This window comes from Battus philenor, unplaced genomic scaffold, assembly GCF_028537555.1.
Source record: "Battus philenor isolate CCGP_79_NKW_IND1 unplaced genomic scaffold, ilBatPhil1.0.hap1 SCAF_13, whole genome shotgun sequence".
NCBI classification, from domain to species: domain Eukaryota; kingdom Metazoa; phylum Arthropoda; class Insecta; order Lepidoptera; family Papilionidae; genus Battus; species Battus philenor.
Window position 1 is genome coordinate 13,787,928 of NW_027181675.1, and position 19,950 is coordinate 13,807,877.

The following is a 19,950-nucleotide window of genomic DNA, read 5'->3' on the forward strand; positions in this document are numbered from 1 at the left end:
CGCAAACTTTGATTGGACGGTTCCATTAATTATTCAAGTATAATTTTTAAATACATTTAACAGTAATGAAACATGATGACATCATTGCCCACATCTAACGTTTACTTACGATATTTGCTAAAATATATTTCACATTTTGCGGTTTTTTTTATGGCTACTCAATATTATTATGAAATTACATGTTTGCGATCGAACGTACATATACAGCGTGATTAGTTATGGGTGTCGTATAGCACATTTGCTGTCAATTAATTCATGGTACGCCATATTATAAAATCAATGGTTTCAAAATTATTAAATGATCTAATAATAATTAAGTAAGAAAAAGTTCCCATGCTTCGGATTACTACATATTAGTTATAATTGTTTCCTAGCTATTTCTGTTGACTTTTTCGTACCAGAAGTTATTTATCTATCGCATTCCGTTAAAATTACTTATTCCAGAATGATCGCTCTTCACAGAATGATCGGAAATAGATGTAAAAGTGTGAATATGGCTCAGATGCAGTCAATTTATTCATGGTACATCCTATGTGAAAATCAATGGTTTCAGAAATACTAAATAACGTAATATTGTATATACTACTACTACTCCGCTAGCTCAGTGACCCAAAGTGGGTCTTGGCCTCCGAAGCGAGAGACTTCCACTTTCCTCTATCTTGCGCCATCGTCTGCCATTGGCTGACATTCAATTCGTGCAAGTCTGCCTCAACGCGATCGATCCAGCGATACCTGGGTCTACCCACTGGTCTTCGACCCCTCGGTTTTTCCAGGTACGCTACCTTCACGCTCCGATCCGATCCCATTCGCTCCAAGTGACCAAGCCAGCGGATTCGTTGAGCTTTATATTCGCCAATGATATTTGGCTGTGCTACTATAGTCTCAATTTCGGCATTCTTTCGGAGCCTCCAAGATCCGTCTTGATTTCTCGCTGGTCCCAAGATCTTCCGCTTATTGTATATATATTATAATAATGTTTATCTGTCCCTACAGATATTTTTCTATGAGAAATTATTGGTCTGTTCCATTGCAAACTTTTTGCTTACATCTATAACGAAATCATCCTGTATCACATGTTTAAGCTGGTGTCAAACGTAACATTGGTGTCAAACGTGTCCTTGACGCGTGCTTGTTGCAGTTTGGGAAGCACAAACACGTTTCTTGCTACGTGAGCCTACTCGCCTTGTGACATACCGACCTCTCACACCAAACACCATTACCTAACTCCATCTCAATGTCATGTTGCTTAGTTTGTCCAACAGATGGCGCAAGAAGTTATGTATTCCGGTAGCGGGAACATGTTTGAATTGATTTGTGATTACTAAACATTGATTTACACTTTAAAACGAAGGTCCATGGTTAGATTTACATAAACTTTATTCAAACATAGCGGGTTTAATTTGACTTTGTATGAATTTTAACTGACTTATTCTATTTCTCCTGTTCGTAAACATGATATTAGTCTTATAGCACATCCTTAGTTTTAATATGAAACTATTTTTATACAACATTTTATTTTAAATCTACAGGGTGATCTTTTGTAGATGTAAAAGATTTAAGACTCAATTGTCAGCAAAGAAAGCTTTGAAGTTTTGACATCTATTTTAAATCAATCTGTATAAAGAGATCACACCGAAAATTTTTTTTTCTATCAGAATGTTATGGGAAGTGACCCATGTGCATCATTGGATATCTTGTAGCTAAATGGATGATGATGATATTCACTGCCTTTAATTTAGTTATTACTATCAGAAACACCTTTATACAGAGTGATTAGAAACAGATTAGATGGGATAAATATATAGCTGAAAAGTCAGAAATCTTTAAAGCATATTTATAAAGCGATCACTCTGAAATATGTTATAACAATTTATTTATTCTATTGTAATGCGACAAGCCAATAACTTCCGACTGTACAAAGTCTACAGACACAGATAGTAAACATTAAGTGTTTTTAATATGCAATAATCTGAAATTTGAAAACGCTTTTTGCTTCTTAAACATAACTTAATAAGAGTATTTCTATAACCACTGATTTATGGATAGGGTGTACCATAGAGTAATTGACAGTAAATAGGATTTTTATTATTAAATTATCATCCTTTAATTTTACATCAATATTTTAATTTTATTTTGGTATTTTTAAACACACAGTCTTGAATAATATTCCGCGCCGGAGGAAACATTTTTAAACTAAGAGCTTCTTTGGTGTTTAGAGTCGTAAGCCAGATGTTTCTTTTTACATGCGATCACTTTTATCTTCAATTTTTTTAATTTCATGTGGTCTGATCTTTTTTCAACTAAATTATAAATATATTAATGTTCTAGGAAAGTTTCAAGCTAGTGATAAATAAAGCAATATAGGTTTAGTAAATAATAAAACAAAATGAAATAGTTATAATTTTAGATACACAAATATTAAAAAGTAATTAAAATCGAAAAATTGAATCAAAACTGTGATAATGTAACACACTGTAATAATATAGTAAACTATGGTCTAGGAACAAAGATAAAAGTAGTAAGGTGATGCATGGAAACGATTATAATGTGAAGAAACTTAGAGATTGTGAAGGACAGAAGTAAATTGTAATATAAAATATTATTAACGATAAAGGAAGAAGGTGAAATAAAATTTAAAATAATTTACTCGAGTTAACGTCCCTTTCCTGCACGTGGTAGGAGTAAACGAAAGGTGTCTAAGAAGGGAAGGCATTACAAAAAATTGTTGTATATAGCAAATTTTTAATATTGACAATATAAAGGAATACATGACAGAATAATTATTTATATAACTTTTAATGTACTTTTAATATATGTTTACAGCTAGTACCTAGATAAATAAATAAATTATGTAAACCTGCGAAAATAATTTTGATTGTATCCGTTGTATGATTCAGTATTTAAATCCAATGACAGATGCGTGTAGAAATCTTTTGATAAGGCCATTTGAATGTCTGTTCAAAGACAATGCCTCCAGGGCTTGGAATACACAATGGCCGGCCTGGTTACTAAGCGTGAACTTGTGTGATAATGTGACGTTGCAACACGTGTATTAGGGATGTTCCAATTTGTAACACAACAGTGTAACAACTACACGTATGTAATAAATATATAGGATGATCTTTTATAAATATATAGCTCATTTGTTACCAAAAAGGTTTAAGGCTTTTATACCTATTTGCAATTATACTATGTAATCTGATCGTTTTGAATTTCTTTTGGAACGCGAAGGGCAATAACTTCTTCGATAACATCTGCAGGGAGAGATAGTAATCTGAATTTTAAAAAGAAACAGTGGGTTTGCGGTTTCGATTTCCGTGATACAGTCTTACATAATTCTCTAATTCTAATTGGACTCCGTGTTTGGCACTAATTGGTGTAACATAACTCCTGAAGATACCCGGGGAAGAATGAAACAAGTGTTGAGTGATTTAACGGTGGTAGTTATGTAATTCGCATTGATTGCCGCGTGCGCATTTATCAGCGGGCTGGCGGGCGGTGCACTTTGTTGCACGACTGCCACTGCATGTGCGGAAGTGGCTAAATATTGGTCCTTTTCTTACTTAGGATGGGCTTCTGTGAAATAACACCTAATTCCATTAAATTATATAATTCACAACTTGTGTATTAATTATTTAGAATTGCTATGCACAAAAAAAATTTCGAAGGGGTGGGTAGCAACGTCCTCTGCGTAAGCTAATACCACACTGCGACTGCCAAGCGGCCATCGTTGTATATCTCCCTATAGATAATCTATCATCGGGGAATTCCCGGGTTGTAATAAAATGCGCTAAACTAAACAGCGTTAAGCGGGGACTTACTTTAATACCAATGTCTACTTACCGCATGTACACATCGCTCACAACGCTCTGATTATTAAATCACTCAAAGTTACATATGCATGTAACCATTGTCAACGGTACCATTGTGCGTCTTTAGCATTGTTTTTGGAACTATTACATTACCGCTTATTATTTTTAACTTAGGTTATGTAAGTTATGGTTGTATATTTGGAGGCTTTATATTTTATTTCGTCCGTCGATTGTGAAAACTTAATCTTAATAAAGTTGAAATAAATTAAACAGAATTTTTTATACCAAGGCTCGAAGAAATATTGATAAAAATACGGAAAACAGTACAGTGAGTGGAATAAACTAATGCATAAAATATGTACTAGTTAATGCACCGCCCATCGCTTATGAACAGGGCATACTGGACGGGAGGTGGTCAAGTGGCATGTCTAAGAACACTTAATACAACAGGCCTATTGAAAATAAGAAAGGACCAATATCTAGCCACTTCCGCACATGCAGTGGTTGTCGTGCATGAAAGTGCACCGCCCGCCAGCCCGCTCGTAAATGCGCATGCGACAGACAATGCCAACTACACAACCGCCACCGTAAATTCACTCAACACGTGTTTCACCCCTCCACGGGGCATCTTCAGGAGTTGTTACACCGATTAGTGCTAAACACCGAGTCTATTGAAGACCAGCGCACCGTGATTTGTCTGCGGTCTCACGTTGAATAGGCTCACTTTCATGTGTACAGAAAAATCCAACACAAACACCATATTCCATTCGGAACAACTAAAGAATCTAATATATAAAATTCTCGTGTCACGGTGTTCGAACTTGAACTCCTCTGAAACGGCTTGACCGATTTTTACCAAATTTTATATGCGTATTTAGTAGGTCTGAAAATCGGCTACTATCTATTTTTCATACCCCATGTGATAAGAGTTGTTCACCCTTAAAATTTTTTTTTTATTTTTTTGACGAAATTTTATGTTTTTATTTTTTTATGATACAACATACAAAAATACATACAACCCTAAATTTTCACCCCTCTACGATCAACCCTTATTTTTAAATTGAAAATTAAAAATATTTTTTTTGCAAAACAACGTTTGCGGGATCAGCTAGTATTTATATAAATTTCTCCATTTAATAAAGTACTGTGTGTTATATACTATAGGCGAAGCATTTGACCATTGTCTCACCTGACGTTAATTGATGATAAGGTATACGATGCTACGTGTTTGTCTAGAACAAACTTATTCACTATTAACTTTAATACTTTCAAGTTAAAGTTGACTGCAAACGAAGACGACGGTAGGTTGTTTCATACCTTGGCTGTTCGCACTATAAAACTATCGACGCATATTTATTTATTATGAGTGTATTGTGTGCAATAAATATATTATTATTCGAAAAGGAATGCATTACACTGACATAATAACTAATTCTGTACACAATTATCGTTGTAATGCTAAAAAATATCCCGTATATAAATGACTTTAATATCCTTCTATCACGCACATGTAACATTATTACATACATTGTACAATTTATTAGATATATGTTATAGTGAATAGCGGTTCCAGTTTAATAAAATAGAATTGTCTTGTTTTGTACTCTGTTACTAAAGATTAAAAATAAATTATAAATAAATATTTAATACGCTTGCGATTAATACGTATATATGTTAATTAAGTACATAGAAGAACAACCAATATCACAGTGTCAACCTTATAATGGACGCCCATCGGCTGAAAAGCAGAAGATATATTCATTGAATTTTCGTATATTCTTAAATTGTTAGTAAAATTATTTGTTTTTAACATATGAGTCAATTAAGTTAATTAATATTTATATCTTAAATTTAATATATATCATTTTAAATCACCATAAAGGATGTCATTATCTATCAAATGTTGTTGACATTAACATGAATCTAATTTATATTATTAAGTTCTAATGCATGTATCCTAAGTCAATTAATCGCCGGATGTAAATTAATATGCTATTAATTTTATATATGTTAGTTGAAAACATGTTTAAAAGTTTAAAATGATGAATTTATATCTCATTCGCTATCATTCAATATAGGGTCAACTAATATACGTTACGCCATTACCAAAAATCTATGGTTTCCGATATAATAAATAACATTAAACATATTAAATTTAATTATTGTTTACTATCTGTGTGTAGACTTCGTACTGCCAAATGTTATTGCCCTGTCGCATTGCAATAGAAAAAAAAAATTTATGTTAAAACGAGAACGAGTGATCAATTAGTTTTGAAGCTCTTACAACTGTAATCAACCCTGTCAAAATACATTTATACGTTACACTTATAACGTAATTGTATAAAATAAGAAAAATCGTTTTTCAAAATTCGAATAAAAAACTTTGCCAACAGAAAAAATAAATTAAAGTAACTTATTTCAGAGATAATCACTTTAATCATAGCAATTTGTAATTAAAGTAAAAGCTTTAAAGTGCCTTTAATATTGCTCAAAAATAAGCCACACATTAACCCCTCTAAACCTTAAACTATTTGGGGGACAAGTAAGTAATGTTGCTTTCTTAGTTAAATTTACACCTCGACATTTTTAACAAGTTTTTATTTCTAACCAATATAATCACCTGCGTTGTCAACAACCTTTTGCCGTCTAGTATACAAATCCATGCCGGAGCAGTAACAAATCAATAGGTTTTTCTGTTAAATATGTCGACAGAAACGACATTACATTTCGGTTCCATTAATACATATCTTCTTTGTATCAAATCATCTCAGAAACTACGGGTAATACCAGTCTTGGGAAAATTTTATTTTCCTTTCGAAATTACATGAGTTACATTTTATTTCATTTGATTTTCGAACGATAAACTTTTTTCTTGAATTTCACGATTAAAAAAATATCGTATGGACATCTGATATTAATATTAAATAATATAAAATAACCGTGTTGTTCTTTTATAGGTATTTGGACTGGATGAATCTGCTGTCCTACGACTACCACTCTGCCTTCGAGCCCGCGGTCAACCACCACGCCCCTCTGTACCCTCTTGAGGAGCCGAACGAATACAGCGTGGACAATGAGCTTAACATTGTAAGTATCTGTCCACTGTAAATATTTACAGTTTACATAAACCTTAAATTCCAACATGATCTAACTGAAAACGTCACTTCTATACGCAGTATATAGGTGTACTAGTTTTTATATATGTCGTACCACTGTAACGTCAGTTAGTAAAAGATGGCGCTGGTAGTCAATTGCCTCGCACTATTGTGTGCCGTAAGTTGTCGCATAATAGAGCACCACGATGAGTCGGCTCTCCTATTCGTTCTTAAATTATTAGGAAGGCGAAGAATGTCAGGCGAGGTATGTACGGAACAAAGAATAAGAGGAATGAAAGATTATGTGCGGAATAAAAAAAATAATTGATTTTAAGAGTGAAGAAAGATAAGGATGTAAATAATTTAATTTTGTAAATAGATCGAAATGTGTGATAGGGGTGTCCACTTAAAAAATATATCGATATATGTATTCGATATAAAATATCAGTACGTGACATCGATGTTTTCCGATATATCATTTGAAAACATCGATATTTTTTTAATATCGAATATTTTTACAAAAGTTAGTTTATAAAACGCAAAGAGTTTGTTGTCGTTTATACGTTAAATATGAAAGTATAATCAGGACTAGAGTAACATATGAGTGTTGCTTTACTAGAATTGTAGTTTGCTCTAGTACCAGTGGTGAGATGATTTATACATTAGTAAGCGAAACAACAAATTTATAGTTGAAATATTTTATTTATTGTATACTTATTACATATCTAATACTTAAAAACAGTAAAAAAAAATAGAAATTAAATACTAAGAAAACTTTCACTTTACTCATTTAAGACCTATGTTCTTTAGGCAGACTTTGTAGGAATAAAAGTTTACTTAGCCTTTTGCTTTTCATTACAGTTTACAGGTGGACACTTTTTAAACTTTTCATTATACAAGATGGCTCTTCTTACTTCAATTCTCCGGGTTTTTAGTGTTGATCGGCTAGCTGCTCTATGGCTCTGTGCTCGTTCACAGATGTCACTACGTTAATGAAATTGATTCTAAATAGAAATCATTGAGTAAAGTTAAAATTTACTTCGGTTTTATTGTCATTATGAGAAAGCATTCGTTTTTTTAATCGATCCGATATTTTTAAAATATATCGATATATCGAATGAAAACAATATTTGTCAAAACATCGATTCAATTCGATATATCGTATGGAAACATCGAGTAAATTCGATATATCGAATATAAGTGAATATCCCTAATGTGTGATGTGTATCGAAAATAAGGGAAGTACGAAAAGCACCTAAAAACGAAGGCCATAACAAAAGCGATCTAAGAGCTTGGCGGTTTTTCAATGTGATAAGATGTAACGATCAGAGCCGGGGGTCCCGAAAGAGCGTTCGGGTTTTGCCACTTATAAAAGAGGTTTAGTCGCCTAGAACCTTGAACATGTAAATGTGACAAATTTGAAATTATACATAGAAACATATGCAATCATGTTCCAATAACAAGGTTGATTTTTAATGAACATCTAGTAAATGAATGTTCACTTCACATGATAAACTTCTCCCATAATATTTATCTCTTTGTATGTTACATAACAAAAAAAGAACTGTAAATAATAGAAGGAATTGTAAGGCACAACCTGGTTATCAGAAACGCTGGATAAAGTTCCAGTAGTTGATGTCTTGTTGGTTATGAAAAAAAGAAGAGAAAAGAAAATTTTAAACATCTTCTTTTCCATTTCAGGATTACACGATCAAATTCTACATTGAAAACGGCGCTGATCGGGATAAGCTGGTGTTGGGTATACCCACGTATGGACGATCGTACACACTCTTCAACCCTGATGCTGTAGAGATTGGATCACCAGCTGATGGCCCTGGAGAACAGGGGGAGGCAACCAGGGAGAAAGGATACTTGGCCTATTACGAGGTAAGATGTGTTTCATACTAAAAGACGAAATTATTGACAAATAAAAAAATTACCCTGAATTATTTTTAAAAGTGAACTTTATTATACATACTTTAAGGCAGTATACGATTTTTTAAATGATGATGATAAATAAAGAAATTTAGACAAAGCATGTTCAACGACCTGCCACCAGAGATCCTAAGAATCTACCAGACATTAATAAAATACGATTTAATTCTAAATTTAAACTTCGCAGATATGTGAAGCTCTGAAACCGAAACAAAAGAAGCGCAGCATCGATTCAGAGTCCGAGGAGTATTCAGAGGAAGAAGAAACAGAAGAACCTTGGACTGTAATGCATCCGAATCCCAACGCAATGGGTCCGGTCGCATTCAAAGGCAACCAGTGGGTCGGTTACGACGATATCGAAATTGTTAAGAAAAAAGGCGAATATGTTGCAGAAAATGGGCTGGGAGGTAACCTAATATACCGTTATATACATTTTTTTTTAATGGCCCCCGCTATTGGGGGCCTCTCGTACCCTAACTTATTGGGATCAGGGACTTTATTATTCAATAATTTTTTCAGTATTTTCTTTAATAATCACTCTCTTTCACGCGTCACAATATCTTCCATTCTTTACTTTCGTCCTTCACAATATCTTTCGTTTTGCTCTATTATACCTTATTTCTTTCCTCGCCTTTTTCCATCATCTTCTTACTCTAAGGTGGCTAGGTACATTTATTTTATTTTTTTATTTATTTATTTTGTTCTTACATTTTATTTTTTATCATTATCAATACATAACAATATATATATACATATATATATATATATATATATATATATATTATAAATGATTACTAGAAAAACTCAAATTACTTTGTTGTCGAAATTCTAAAATTAGGGAGAGTTTGTATTCCAGCATTTAGGTAATATCTATCTTGGATTTTTTTAAATTGGTCTCCTTGCCAGCTTTCTAATGGACAGATTGTCTCATTGAAACGTGACATTAATTACCAATAATAGATATAACTATCATATACGTAATACAAAATTCTTTTTTGATTTTTAAGTAATAGCGTCGTGTTGAGTTTAGAATGGTTTTCAATAACTGCGATGCCAATTTAAATTTCTAAATATTAAAAGCATTAATATTCCTCAATTCAAAGTCTTGTTGACTTTTGTATTTCAATGTTATTAATTTTTTTTTAAACATGTCACTTCACATGTTTAAGTAGCCTGCTATCTAAATTGATATTAACCCAGTGATTTTTTTTTACATATTTTAATTACATATAATATTGTAAATTTCGTTAATTATCTCCATAAATAATATGTAATTAAAAAAACCAGTTCAAGTGAGCCGAGGTTTGTTCCTCTCAGGCAACGCCAGTGAGAATGACGTGTGATATTAACATTCGGAGTATGTTTTACCGGAGTTTCACTGCTGCCCAAATGATATTTGCAGATTCCGCTGGTTCAGTGTGACAGGGTGAAGATTGCGCCTAATCTAAGAATCTATCTATATAGATACGTATATCTCTAGTCTTTTAAGGTAATGAACGAAGCCTGTTCTTGGGTCTCTATATATCATATATCACCAGATTGGGAAGCCAAGGTCGGTCGCTTCGGCTGAACCACCATAGAGTATCTAGGTTTAAGGGGTCCTCAGTTTAGACGCTCACTCGTTAATAACACGCGATACAAAGGCGCCATTGGCGGACGGCACAAGCTGGGGTCTCTGTTCAACAGCCTTTGCCGCTGACATTCCAAGGAATGTCACACGGAACGGGACTCATAAATAGAATGTATATAAACTGATCGAAGTCAGATGTTTTTATTTATTATTCTATTATATTTATAGTATGTATTAAACCTTATTTATTATAAGTATATAAATGTTATATACGTATGTATGTATGTTTATGTATCGTTTGTTTGTAAATATGTATTTTTTGTACACGTAAACTACACATTTAGTACTTTTACATTTTCCATACTATGGTTGTCTGTAAGAGAATGCCTTGTGTGATAAGACCGCCTATTGTACTTTTTTGTATATTATTGTAAAACTTATTAAATGTAACCTAACGTGTACATTAAATATTCATTTAATAACAATAGAATCTTGATTCTTTAGTCATACAAAGATTCTATCTATTCTCCTTTACTTAATAGGAGAAAAGGAATATAAAAGATTACTATAGATGTATGGAATTATGTCATCAATTTTTAAACGTATAACAGATGTGTGAACAAAATTATTTTTTTATCCAGGTATCATGTTCTGGTCCATCGATAACGACGACTTCCGCGGGAACTGTCACGACAAACCCTATCCGCTTATAGAAGCGGCAAAGGAAGCCTACATACTCAAACTTGGGTAAGCCTATGAAATATTAAGTAAAAAAAGGACCAATATTTTTTTTTACTTAGGTTGGACTTCCGCGAGGTAACGCCTGATTCCATTAAATATGAAATATTAACTATATATTTAATATAACATACGTATAAATTAAGAATTAAATTGGCTTTCATTTCATTTTTTTATCTAAAAATTCCATTCGCGACTAGTTGCAAAGAAATAATTTAATATAACATATAATAAACATTATCTTATGTGTACATATCAAAAGATATTATTTGTTTTTGCGTATAAATATATATGAATAACTCAGGAAGCCAATTACTGTCGCAGACTCTTTATAAAACTATACTTGTAAAGAACAACTGAGTTTCTCGCCGGCTGTAGCAGAACTGCCTTCCAAGATGGCGGTAGGTTACTTTAGAGGCAGCAAAGCCGACATCTTGTTTTTATTGAAAGTGCCTGTAATAGCCATTCAAATAAAAAATATTTTGATTTTGAATATGTTTTTTAAAATTAGAATTACGACATTTTATTATATGTCCTTGAAGTTATTGGCCCGTTGAATCTCGATAGAAATAAGTAATTAATGTAACTTATTCCTGTGTGATCACTTAGTAAAGAGTGTTAAGAAATAGTTGTAAAATTTTTATAGCTCTTTGCTCAAAAATGAGACATACAATCAGCCTTTTTAAGCTTCAATATGATCAGAATGCAATAACAAATTTAAAATTTACGTTTTTATTATCTATACTTATCTTTATGTTGATAACAGCTCGACAGATAATACTGTTGTATCGGAGAAGCCAAAGTCGCGAGGAAAATCCAGCAGGAGGAGGAATCGGCCGCGGCCTACTCCCACTACCACCACCACTACCACAACAACTACCACTACGGAAAAACCATCTTCCAGGTACTTTTTATGTGGTTTTCTTTACAAGTTTTATACCTCTTAGATTTTAATAAGATAGGTTTATATACATATATGTACTACGATAATAATTGCGATCTTTGGGAAAAGCTTATGCCTTGCACTGGGCGTGACAGTTTTAAAACCTCGTTAGAGATCATCCATAACATACCAAAAGATATTATTATGAAGCTTTTATATCTACAAGAGATTAAAATATGCTTTTTTTGTGAACGCCCACTTATTATTTCTTATGGGTAGAATTTTGTGAAATCATTTACTAACTAACCTCTATTTAATAAAAGGATATACACCAATTCCTCACTTTGCGTCGTTGTTATGTTCCAAAAAAACACGACGCAAATTGAAACGCCGCAAAGCGAGTTAAGATTTTCTATAGCAAACCATGTAAAGATCGAAGATAGGTTCCAAGGTCACGAAATTACTACTTTTTAAAAAGAAAATTGACAAAGTAAACATTTAAAAAACAATGTAACTTTGCCAATTAATAAATTGGAATAATATTTACCTTTTTTGTAACCAGAAACAACACGTAAAAATTTATATAAAACTTTAATTCTCTTTTACAAAAAGCACAACACACTGCGTAATTGAAACTGTACTCTAAAATTAGCAAAACAAAGTGAAAATAAAACTGTATTCAAATTGCGTTGCTTTTTAGTTAGAAAGGGAATCCCTGAGTTTTGATGGCATGGCGCTATTAGAAACAAAAGTGTTGCCATCTTTTAGAAAAAAATGAAAATTTCCAAAAAAAATTAAAGACTCGAACCCCGAAAATCTAACGACGCACAGTGAAAACTAGTACTAATTAAGCAGCGACGCAACATCGACATAAACGCAAAACGAAACGACGCGAAGCGAGATATTGGTGTATAATATAAACCAAAAAATCATTTTACGAAATTCCTCTCGCAAAGGGTTCGCGGAACCGTTTGGTACTCATATTATATTGAATTTAGAACGTATCTTCGTTCTAAATTCAATACGCTTAGTTAACTTAGCTATAAAAAAAAACTCTTTTATTTCAAGAAGCAGCAAACGCAAGAGCGGATCCAAATTGAGCACAACACCATCTTGGAACATCATCACACCAGAGCCACCGACCACTCCTGATCCTGGATCAGGTAAAGTTCTTGGGATATGAACCTTCTCTTTGAAATAGAAAAAAGATTGTACTTCACGCCAAGTTTTGATGGACACATAACTTTTCCTTCAACGTTTATTTTTTTTTTTTATTAATTCTAATTTGTATCGCTGGTGTTTTTTTTTTTACAGTATTTATCTTTCGCTTTAACTAAACGCAGACAGTTGGGAGAGGGTTGCCGCTATAACGTCCGCTTGTCCGAAATCAAATCCTATACTATTAATCTATTAGTGCTGTAGTCAAAATCTATAATTTTATACACAGGATGTTTGCTAGTATATATTAAATCTATATACACCCTTAGATGTAGCATGTGATATAGTTCATCTTTATTAGCGATAAGCATTAAATCTTTTATAAATATTTCCGATCATACTATATAAAGTCAGGCGTTACCTTGCGGAATTCCATCATAAGTAAGTAAAGGACCAATATTTAGCCACTTCCGCACATACAGTGGTAGTCGTGCAACAAAGTGCACCGCCCGCCAGCCCGCTGATAAATGCGTATGCGGCAAACAATGCGAATTACACAACTGCTACCGTTGAACCACTCAACACGTGTTTTACCCCTCCACGGGGCAACTTCAGAAGTTATGTTACACCGATTAGTGCCAAACACAGAGTTACATATACTTATATATCTTACATTAATTTATTTTTTTATATTAGAATTCGTCAGGTCTTTAACTTCTGGCTAAAAACGTCTACTTGGACAGATTGTAAATAATAATTAATTTTAAACAAATTTACTATTTCTTAAACCGTTAGTCTTGGACAGGATGTACAATATATTAATTAGAAAAAAATGATATATATACCCTTTAATGCTATTACATCTATAAACATCTTCCTGTATAATTGATTTTAAGTTTGTGTAAAATAAAAGATTATTATGTGTACCTTGGAAAACATTTCACTATAGTGTTAATCCTATTACAGACTTCAAGTGTACGGATGAAGGTTTCTATCCACACCCACGTGACTGCAAAAAATACTTCTGGTGCCTGGACTCCGGTCCGTCGGACCTTGGAATAGTGGCTCATCAGTTCACTTGTCCTTCAGGTAATTGTATTGTTTATATATAGCCTCCGTTTTTAGATGCTTCTCGTATACCCCAAGCCTATTGCTTCATGAAATCGTTCATTCACTCTTCAAATATATCGTATTAGTCAACAAACCAAGTTACCCACATCTTAATAACGTTCACATTGTATTATAAGGTAAGTATCTTATAAGGTATAATGCATATATATATATATATATATATATATATATATATATATATATATATATATATATATTTACATTTATATATATGTATACTTATATATGTATATGTGTGTATATATATTTATCATGATATACCGCTTGTATATGACTCCTTAACGCATTGAAGCCAATTGCCAGTATCATGTTTCAATTAATTTAATTAAAAAGTGTTTTCAAACACATCGATTAGCCCATTCGAAATAATAAATATTTATTTCAAAGCTTCAAAATATTTTTTTTAGTTATTATCTATTAGACAAGTCAAAAAATTGAACCTTTCTCTATTTGTTCTTTTTTTAAAATAACTTGAGATAAACATGTTGTTCAAATATTTTTTAATAGTAATAGAGTTGTAATTATGTATTTTTATATTACAGGATTATACTTCAACAAGGCGGCCGATTCGTGTGACTTCGCTCGAAACGTGCTCTGCAAAGCTAACGCCGCAACCACTAAGGCACCGAAGAAGGCACCCACAACCAAAACTACCGTCACTACCACCACGACAACCACGAAGAAACCTATAAGATTGAGCACCAGGAACTCTCTTCTGTTCAGAACCACTTCAACCACACCTGCGCCGCAGGTATACCTTATTTTTTATCTCTTTTTCAAAATCACTAATAACAAAATAAGTAATAGCAAAGGTATTTTGTTTTTTTTTTTAATAGTCCTCGGTATTTTGGGATTTCTCGTACACCCCTTTCTTGGGTGGGACAGGGTTTTCAACTATTCAATAACTTTTATCACTTCTTTTTTAATTTCTTTACTCTCCTTTTTTCCGTCACAATATCTCACATTCTTCTGACATACTAGTCTTCTATACATCACCTTTCTCGCCTCTCTTTCGCTCCTAATGTCACAGTGGGTTTGTTATTATTTTCGGTTTAATAAACAAACTTCCTTGTTTTGATCACGTATATATATCTTGTATTCCTTGACTTGTTGAGCGACAATGAGGCTGTTGAGAGACCACGTTTCATTGACATAAGTCAGATCACAGACCAACAAGCGCAGCGTATGACGTCATTATAGAAGAAAGACAGAAGATCTTGTTAGAGACGTCAGGAGACGCTATTCGGAAGTCTATAGGGAAAGCCTATGTTCAACAACAGATGTCTTACGGCTGAAATAAAAATGACCAATAAGCTAGAGAGGTTTCTCATGTTATATAACGTATTCTAGCGAATTTGAAAGCCGTCAAACTCTACCGCTTAGGCGGACATTGAAAGGAGTAATTAAGATGCCAGGATTTTCGAAAGAAAACCTCGGAGTTTTCTGTCACTTGCAAATTACAGATTTTGAATCAGTTATATTGTTTTATATTACGCTCCTTGCGTCAACATTTCCAAACAACAATCTCGTTGTTTTAAGAGGAAAATATTTTAAATAAATTCACCTGTACTGCGTATTGAACCTGATAAATCTCTTTTATTATTTTATTATGCCTTAGAATCAAATTCAATCAAACACAAACAACTTTAAAAATGGCTTCTGCTCCAGAGAGTAACACGATTTTGTTCGTCGCATAAAATAGAAATCAAGAGGTCTTTCAGGTTTCCTAAGGTTGTGAACGTTTTAATTTAATTTACTGTCCACTTTCGGTTATTTACAATAATCACTTGTATGTCAAATGAAACAAACTTTAATGGTTCGTCAACATACATCTGACCGATTTATTCTTATTCTTCTATTAATTCTTCTATTAAGTTTTATTATCACTATGCTAATTTTTATTTGCTAAACTTTTTAAAATTATTTCTTGTATTTATAATATAATAGCAAAATCGTACACAGTTGCAAATTATCATGTATTAATTCCACAATTCATGTAAACATAGTTTGCATATATGTATATGTAACATTAAATATATCTATCTTAAGCAGGAAGAAGAGGAATACGAAGACGAAGATGATGAAGATATTACTTCGGATGATGCAGAAGACCCTAAAGTCATTAAAGAACTGATCGATTTAATCAAAAAAGTCGGTAAGTAACTTCAGAATTTTAAGTAAATAACACCTTAAATTTCTTAGTAGAAAATATCAAAATAATTTTAAAAAGGTCGTATTTTACTTACTCTAAATATTATTATAAAGAAAAAACATTATTATTTTACGTAACAAATACTATCATTGCAATGTGTAAGTTTAATACGTTAATACAATACCATTAAAATATATAAAGCGTATTCGAAGTTGTCGACATTGGTTGCAATAGTTCTTTAAACGTTGAATGAAATAAGAAAATTCGTCAGACAATTGTATGTTGTTATTTAGATGTTTGAGCATAAATACGGCATAAATATTGATTAAAACATTGCTCAATTGTAAGAAAAATACTTATCTGTAATTTTTTTTTCAAACCAACAAATTGATGGTTGAAAAAACCAAAAGTGACATTGTTAAAGGACTATCTTAGCGTAGCCAACGTGCCCTCAAATACCTGTGAGTGCCTCAGATTCTGATTAGAATTGTTGGATATTGTAAAATATAAGCTATTTAACAAACAGAGAGAAGAGTAAATAGTCTATTCTTATACAGATGTTTAACTTAGTATTCGGTTCAACTATAATAATTCTTAAAGGACTAACATTAAGTAAGAAAAGGACCAATATTTAGCCACTTCCGCACATGCATGCACATGTGGTAGTCGTGCAACAAAGTGCACCGCCCGCCAGCCCGCTGATAAATGCGTATGCGGCAAACAATGCGAATTACACAAATGCCACCGTCAAATCACTCAACACGTGTTTCACCCCTCCAAGAGGCATCTTCAGGAGTTAGGTTACACCGATTAGTACCAACTCTCGTACGACTCTGTGTTTGGCCACTGCATGTGCGGAAGTGACTAAATATTGGTCCTCTTTTTCTTACACAGGGTGGACTTCCGTAAGGTGAAGCCTGATTCCATTAAATATTTTAGATTAACATTGAAGAAATAACATTTAAGGCAAGAAAAAAAATGATATTACCAATAATCATTGGACATTGTTATTTTTCACAGGTGGCATAGAACAACTTGAAAAACAACTAGGATTGTCTGAGACATCGCTCAGTACAAGCAGTGGTGTAATAACAAGCACTCCGACTTCATTCAACAAAAAACTTTACCAAAGAGTCTTAGAAAAGGCTCGTGGAAAGGGCAAGTAAGTAACCCGCTTTTGGAAAAACATCAATAAATCATTGGTTAGTAAAGTAAACATATTATTTATACCTAAATTTCATTTTAATATCTCCAGGTTTGGTATAAACAGTATAATTGAAAGTCAAACACAAAACAGCCGCAGTGGACCACAAAACGCTGGTCTCCAACCGTCGTCGGATCAAGATCGTTTACTTAAAAAGGAAAGACCACAGTGAGTACTCATAGTCTAAACTTTGCTTATCGATATTTTAAATAAGGAACAATACAAAAATAATACGCTGGAAAATTTAAACTGGACCTTTAAAGATAGCAGTAATAAGTATATAGACCGCTTCCAACCGGCCATATTGGAAAATGATAGCGAGGCCTATGTCCAATGAAAAAACATGAATGATTCTAATATTTCTAGTAAATCTTTTCATGATATTGGTATTTTATTTTGTAGGTATGTGACGATTAATCGATCCCGCACTCCGCCAACATCTACAACTGAAAGCTCTTTGGAAAGTGAAGACGTTGACGACGAACCAGAAGTAGATGAGCAGGACCTAACTAGAGGCAGATCTGCAGGTGAACAATCCAAGGTAGCAACGACTGCTAAACCACTACAGTATGTCAATATTAGAAGATCACGACCTACTACTACAGCGGTGCCAGATAACGAAGATGATTCAGCATCCAGGTACTATTCTTTTCTATTTGGCTGCTTGTTGTCCCTCAGAATTCATTTGCATTTATTAACCCTACAATTGCAGTCTAACTTTCTGGTAAAGATAAGATAAGTATAAAATTAGTTTATCATATGTCAGCATTGGAACTTGGAATCGTCAACTTATTATCTATCTATTTCATTTTTGACTCTACTATGCTTCGCAAAGTGTTATAGTTGTGGAAAAGCAGAAGGAAACTCCATAACAACGCATCTATCAATCACGCTTAACAGAGATTTATACATACATTTTATCAGATGTAGCCTTAACGAAATAAAAATAATCAAGGGACCTCACTGCCAAGGAATTTATATTGAGTAATAAGCTTTTTCCTTCGAAGAACTTTTAATAGGCGTTTTGAATTTTGTTAATGGTAATGTTTTACAGCATTTTATTAAAATCTGATTCGTTTATTACAAATGAATGACATTTTGCAGTTGTAACTTTGGTACAGTCAGTATTTCACGGTGCCTTGTAAATAGAGTTATATTCATTTGATTTTTCCTTTTAGGACACTTTGCATGTATCCTTTAAGCTTGTAGTTTCACATAATGTGAAAGCTGCTACTACAGAGGAGCAATATTCATTGTTCTAGTTTCATTAGGCTATTCTGGAATTGTTTTTATAACATCAGAGGTGATCACCATAAATAATCCTTAGTGGATTACAAGTAAATTCGATGTATTTTCTTCTATTTCTCTTGACTTAATAATATTTCTAAAAGGCCAAATGTAGTCTAGTGGTTGGATGTAGTTCATATCTATAGCTACGCAGCATGCTCCCACTTAAGTTTTTTTCAATAACACGTTCACTGAGACATATCAGGAACACTCTTTCCGGATCATTTTTTCTGTCACTCCATACACCTATTGTATTTTTACCATATCATCATTATCCTACATTTTATTATTGCTAATTAGTTCATAGTAAAACACGATTATCATTTATCGGCAGGAATGCTTTGTTTGAACGCGGAGAACAAGTTTCTGTCTCGGAAGCTGTAAATTCTTTGGACATCGTAAGTGCTAGAAGGGAAAACATTCCGGAATACGTAACAATAAGACGAAATCGCCCAACCTCCGAAACTACCACAATACAGTAAGTACATTATAAAACAATATTTCTTGTGTAACTTTTCTGTTAATATGAGTTTATATTATCAGCATTTAACTCTTTGCAGATATCAAAATTCAGAAACGGAAGTTGAATCACAAGAGTCTGCATTGGAAAGAGAAATAACCTCTATCTCTTTACAACCCCAGTATACTTCAGTCTTGAGAACTCGTTCCACGACTCTTCCTCCCATTGAAGAATTTAGTAGTCCGGAACCTACTACTGTTCTCTCTGTTCAAATTTCATCTTTCTTAAATTCACCAACGGCAGCCGAAGTACAATCACCTGAACCTCTGCCATCCACATCAGCATCAAGTGAAACGGTTGAAATTACGACTACTGCTTCGACTCCTTCTACAACTACATCACCTACTTCAACTACTACCGAAGTTTCTTCCACTACTCCTTCACGCCGGAACGGACTAAGGCGACGTGGATCTACAACTACAACTAGTCCAACTACATCATCTTCTATCTCCACTACACAGGTGA

General features: G+C 33.2%; 1 protein-coding gene across 1 annotated transcript in view; it reads left to right on the forward strand.

Annotated features, from left to right (window-relative positions):
- Cht6 (Chitinase 6) overlaps positions 1 to 19,950 on the forward strand; it is a 166,065-nt gene that overhangs the window by 93,418 nt on the left and 52,697 nt on the right. The window contains exons 6-19 of the mRNA XM_068777609.1: positions 6,770 to 6,899; positions 8,609 to 8,794; positions 9,030 to 9,249; positions 11,054 to 11,159; positions 11,917 to 12,054; positions 13,102 to 13,196; positions 14,158 to 14,280; positions 14,865 to 15,073; positions 16,372 to 16,477; positions 17,495 to 17,636; positions 17,730 to 17,846; positions 18,081 to 18,317; positions 19,300 to 19,443; positions 19,526 to 19,946. Of these exons, the coding sequence (XP_068633710.1) occupies positions 6,770 to 6,899; positions 8,609 to 8,794; positions 9,030 to 9,249; positions 11,054 to 11,159; positions 11,917 to 12,054; positions 13,102 to 13,196; positions 14,158 to 14,280; positions 14,865 to 15,073; positions 16,372 to 16,477; positions 17,495 to 17,636; positions 17,730 to 17,846; positions 18,081 to 18,317; positions 19,300 to 19,443; positions 19,526 to 19,946 (2,374 nt within the window). The remainder of the gene's footprint in view (positions 1 to 6,769; positions 6,900 to 8,608; positions 8,795 to 9,029; positions 9,250 to 11,053; positions 11,160 to 11,916; positions 12,055 to 13,101; positions 13,197 to 14,157; positions 14,281 to 14,864; positions 15,074 to 16,371; positions 16,478 to 17,494; positions 17,637 to 17,729; positions 17,847 to 18,080; positions 18,318 to 19,299; positions 19,444 to 19,525; positions 19,947 to 19,950) is intronic.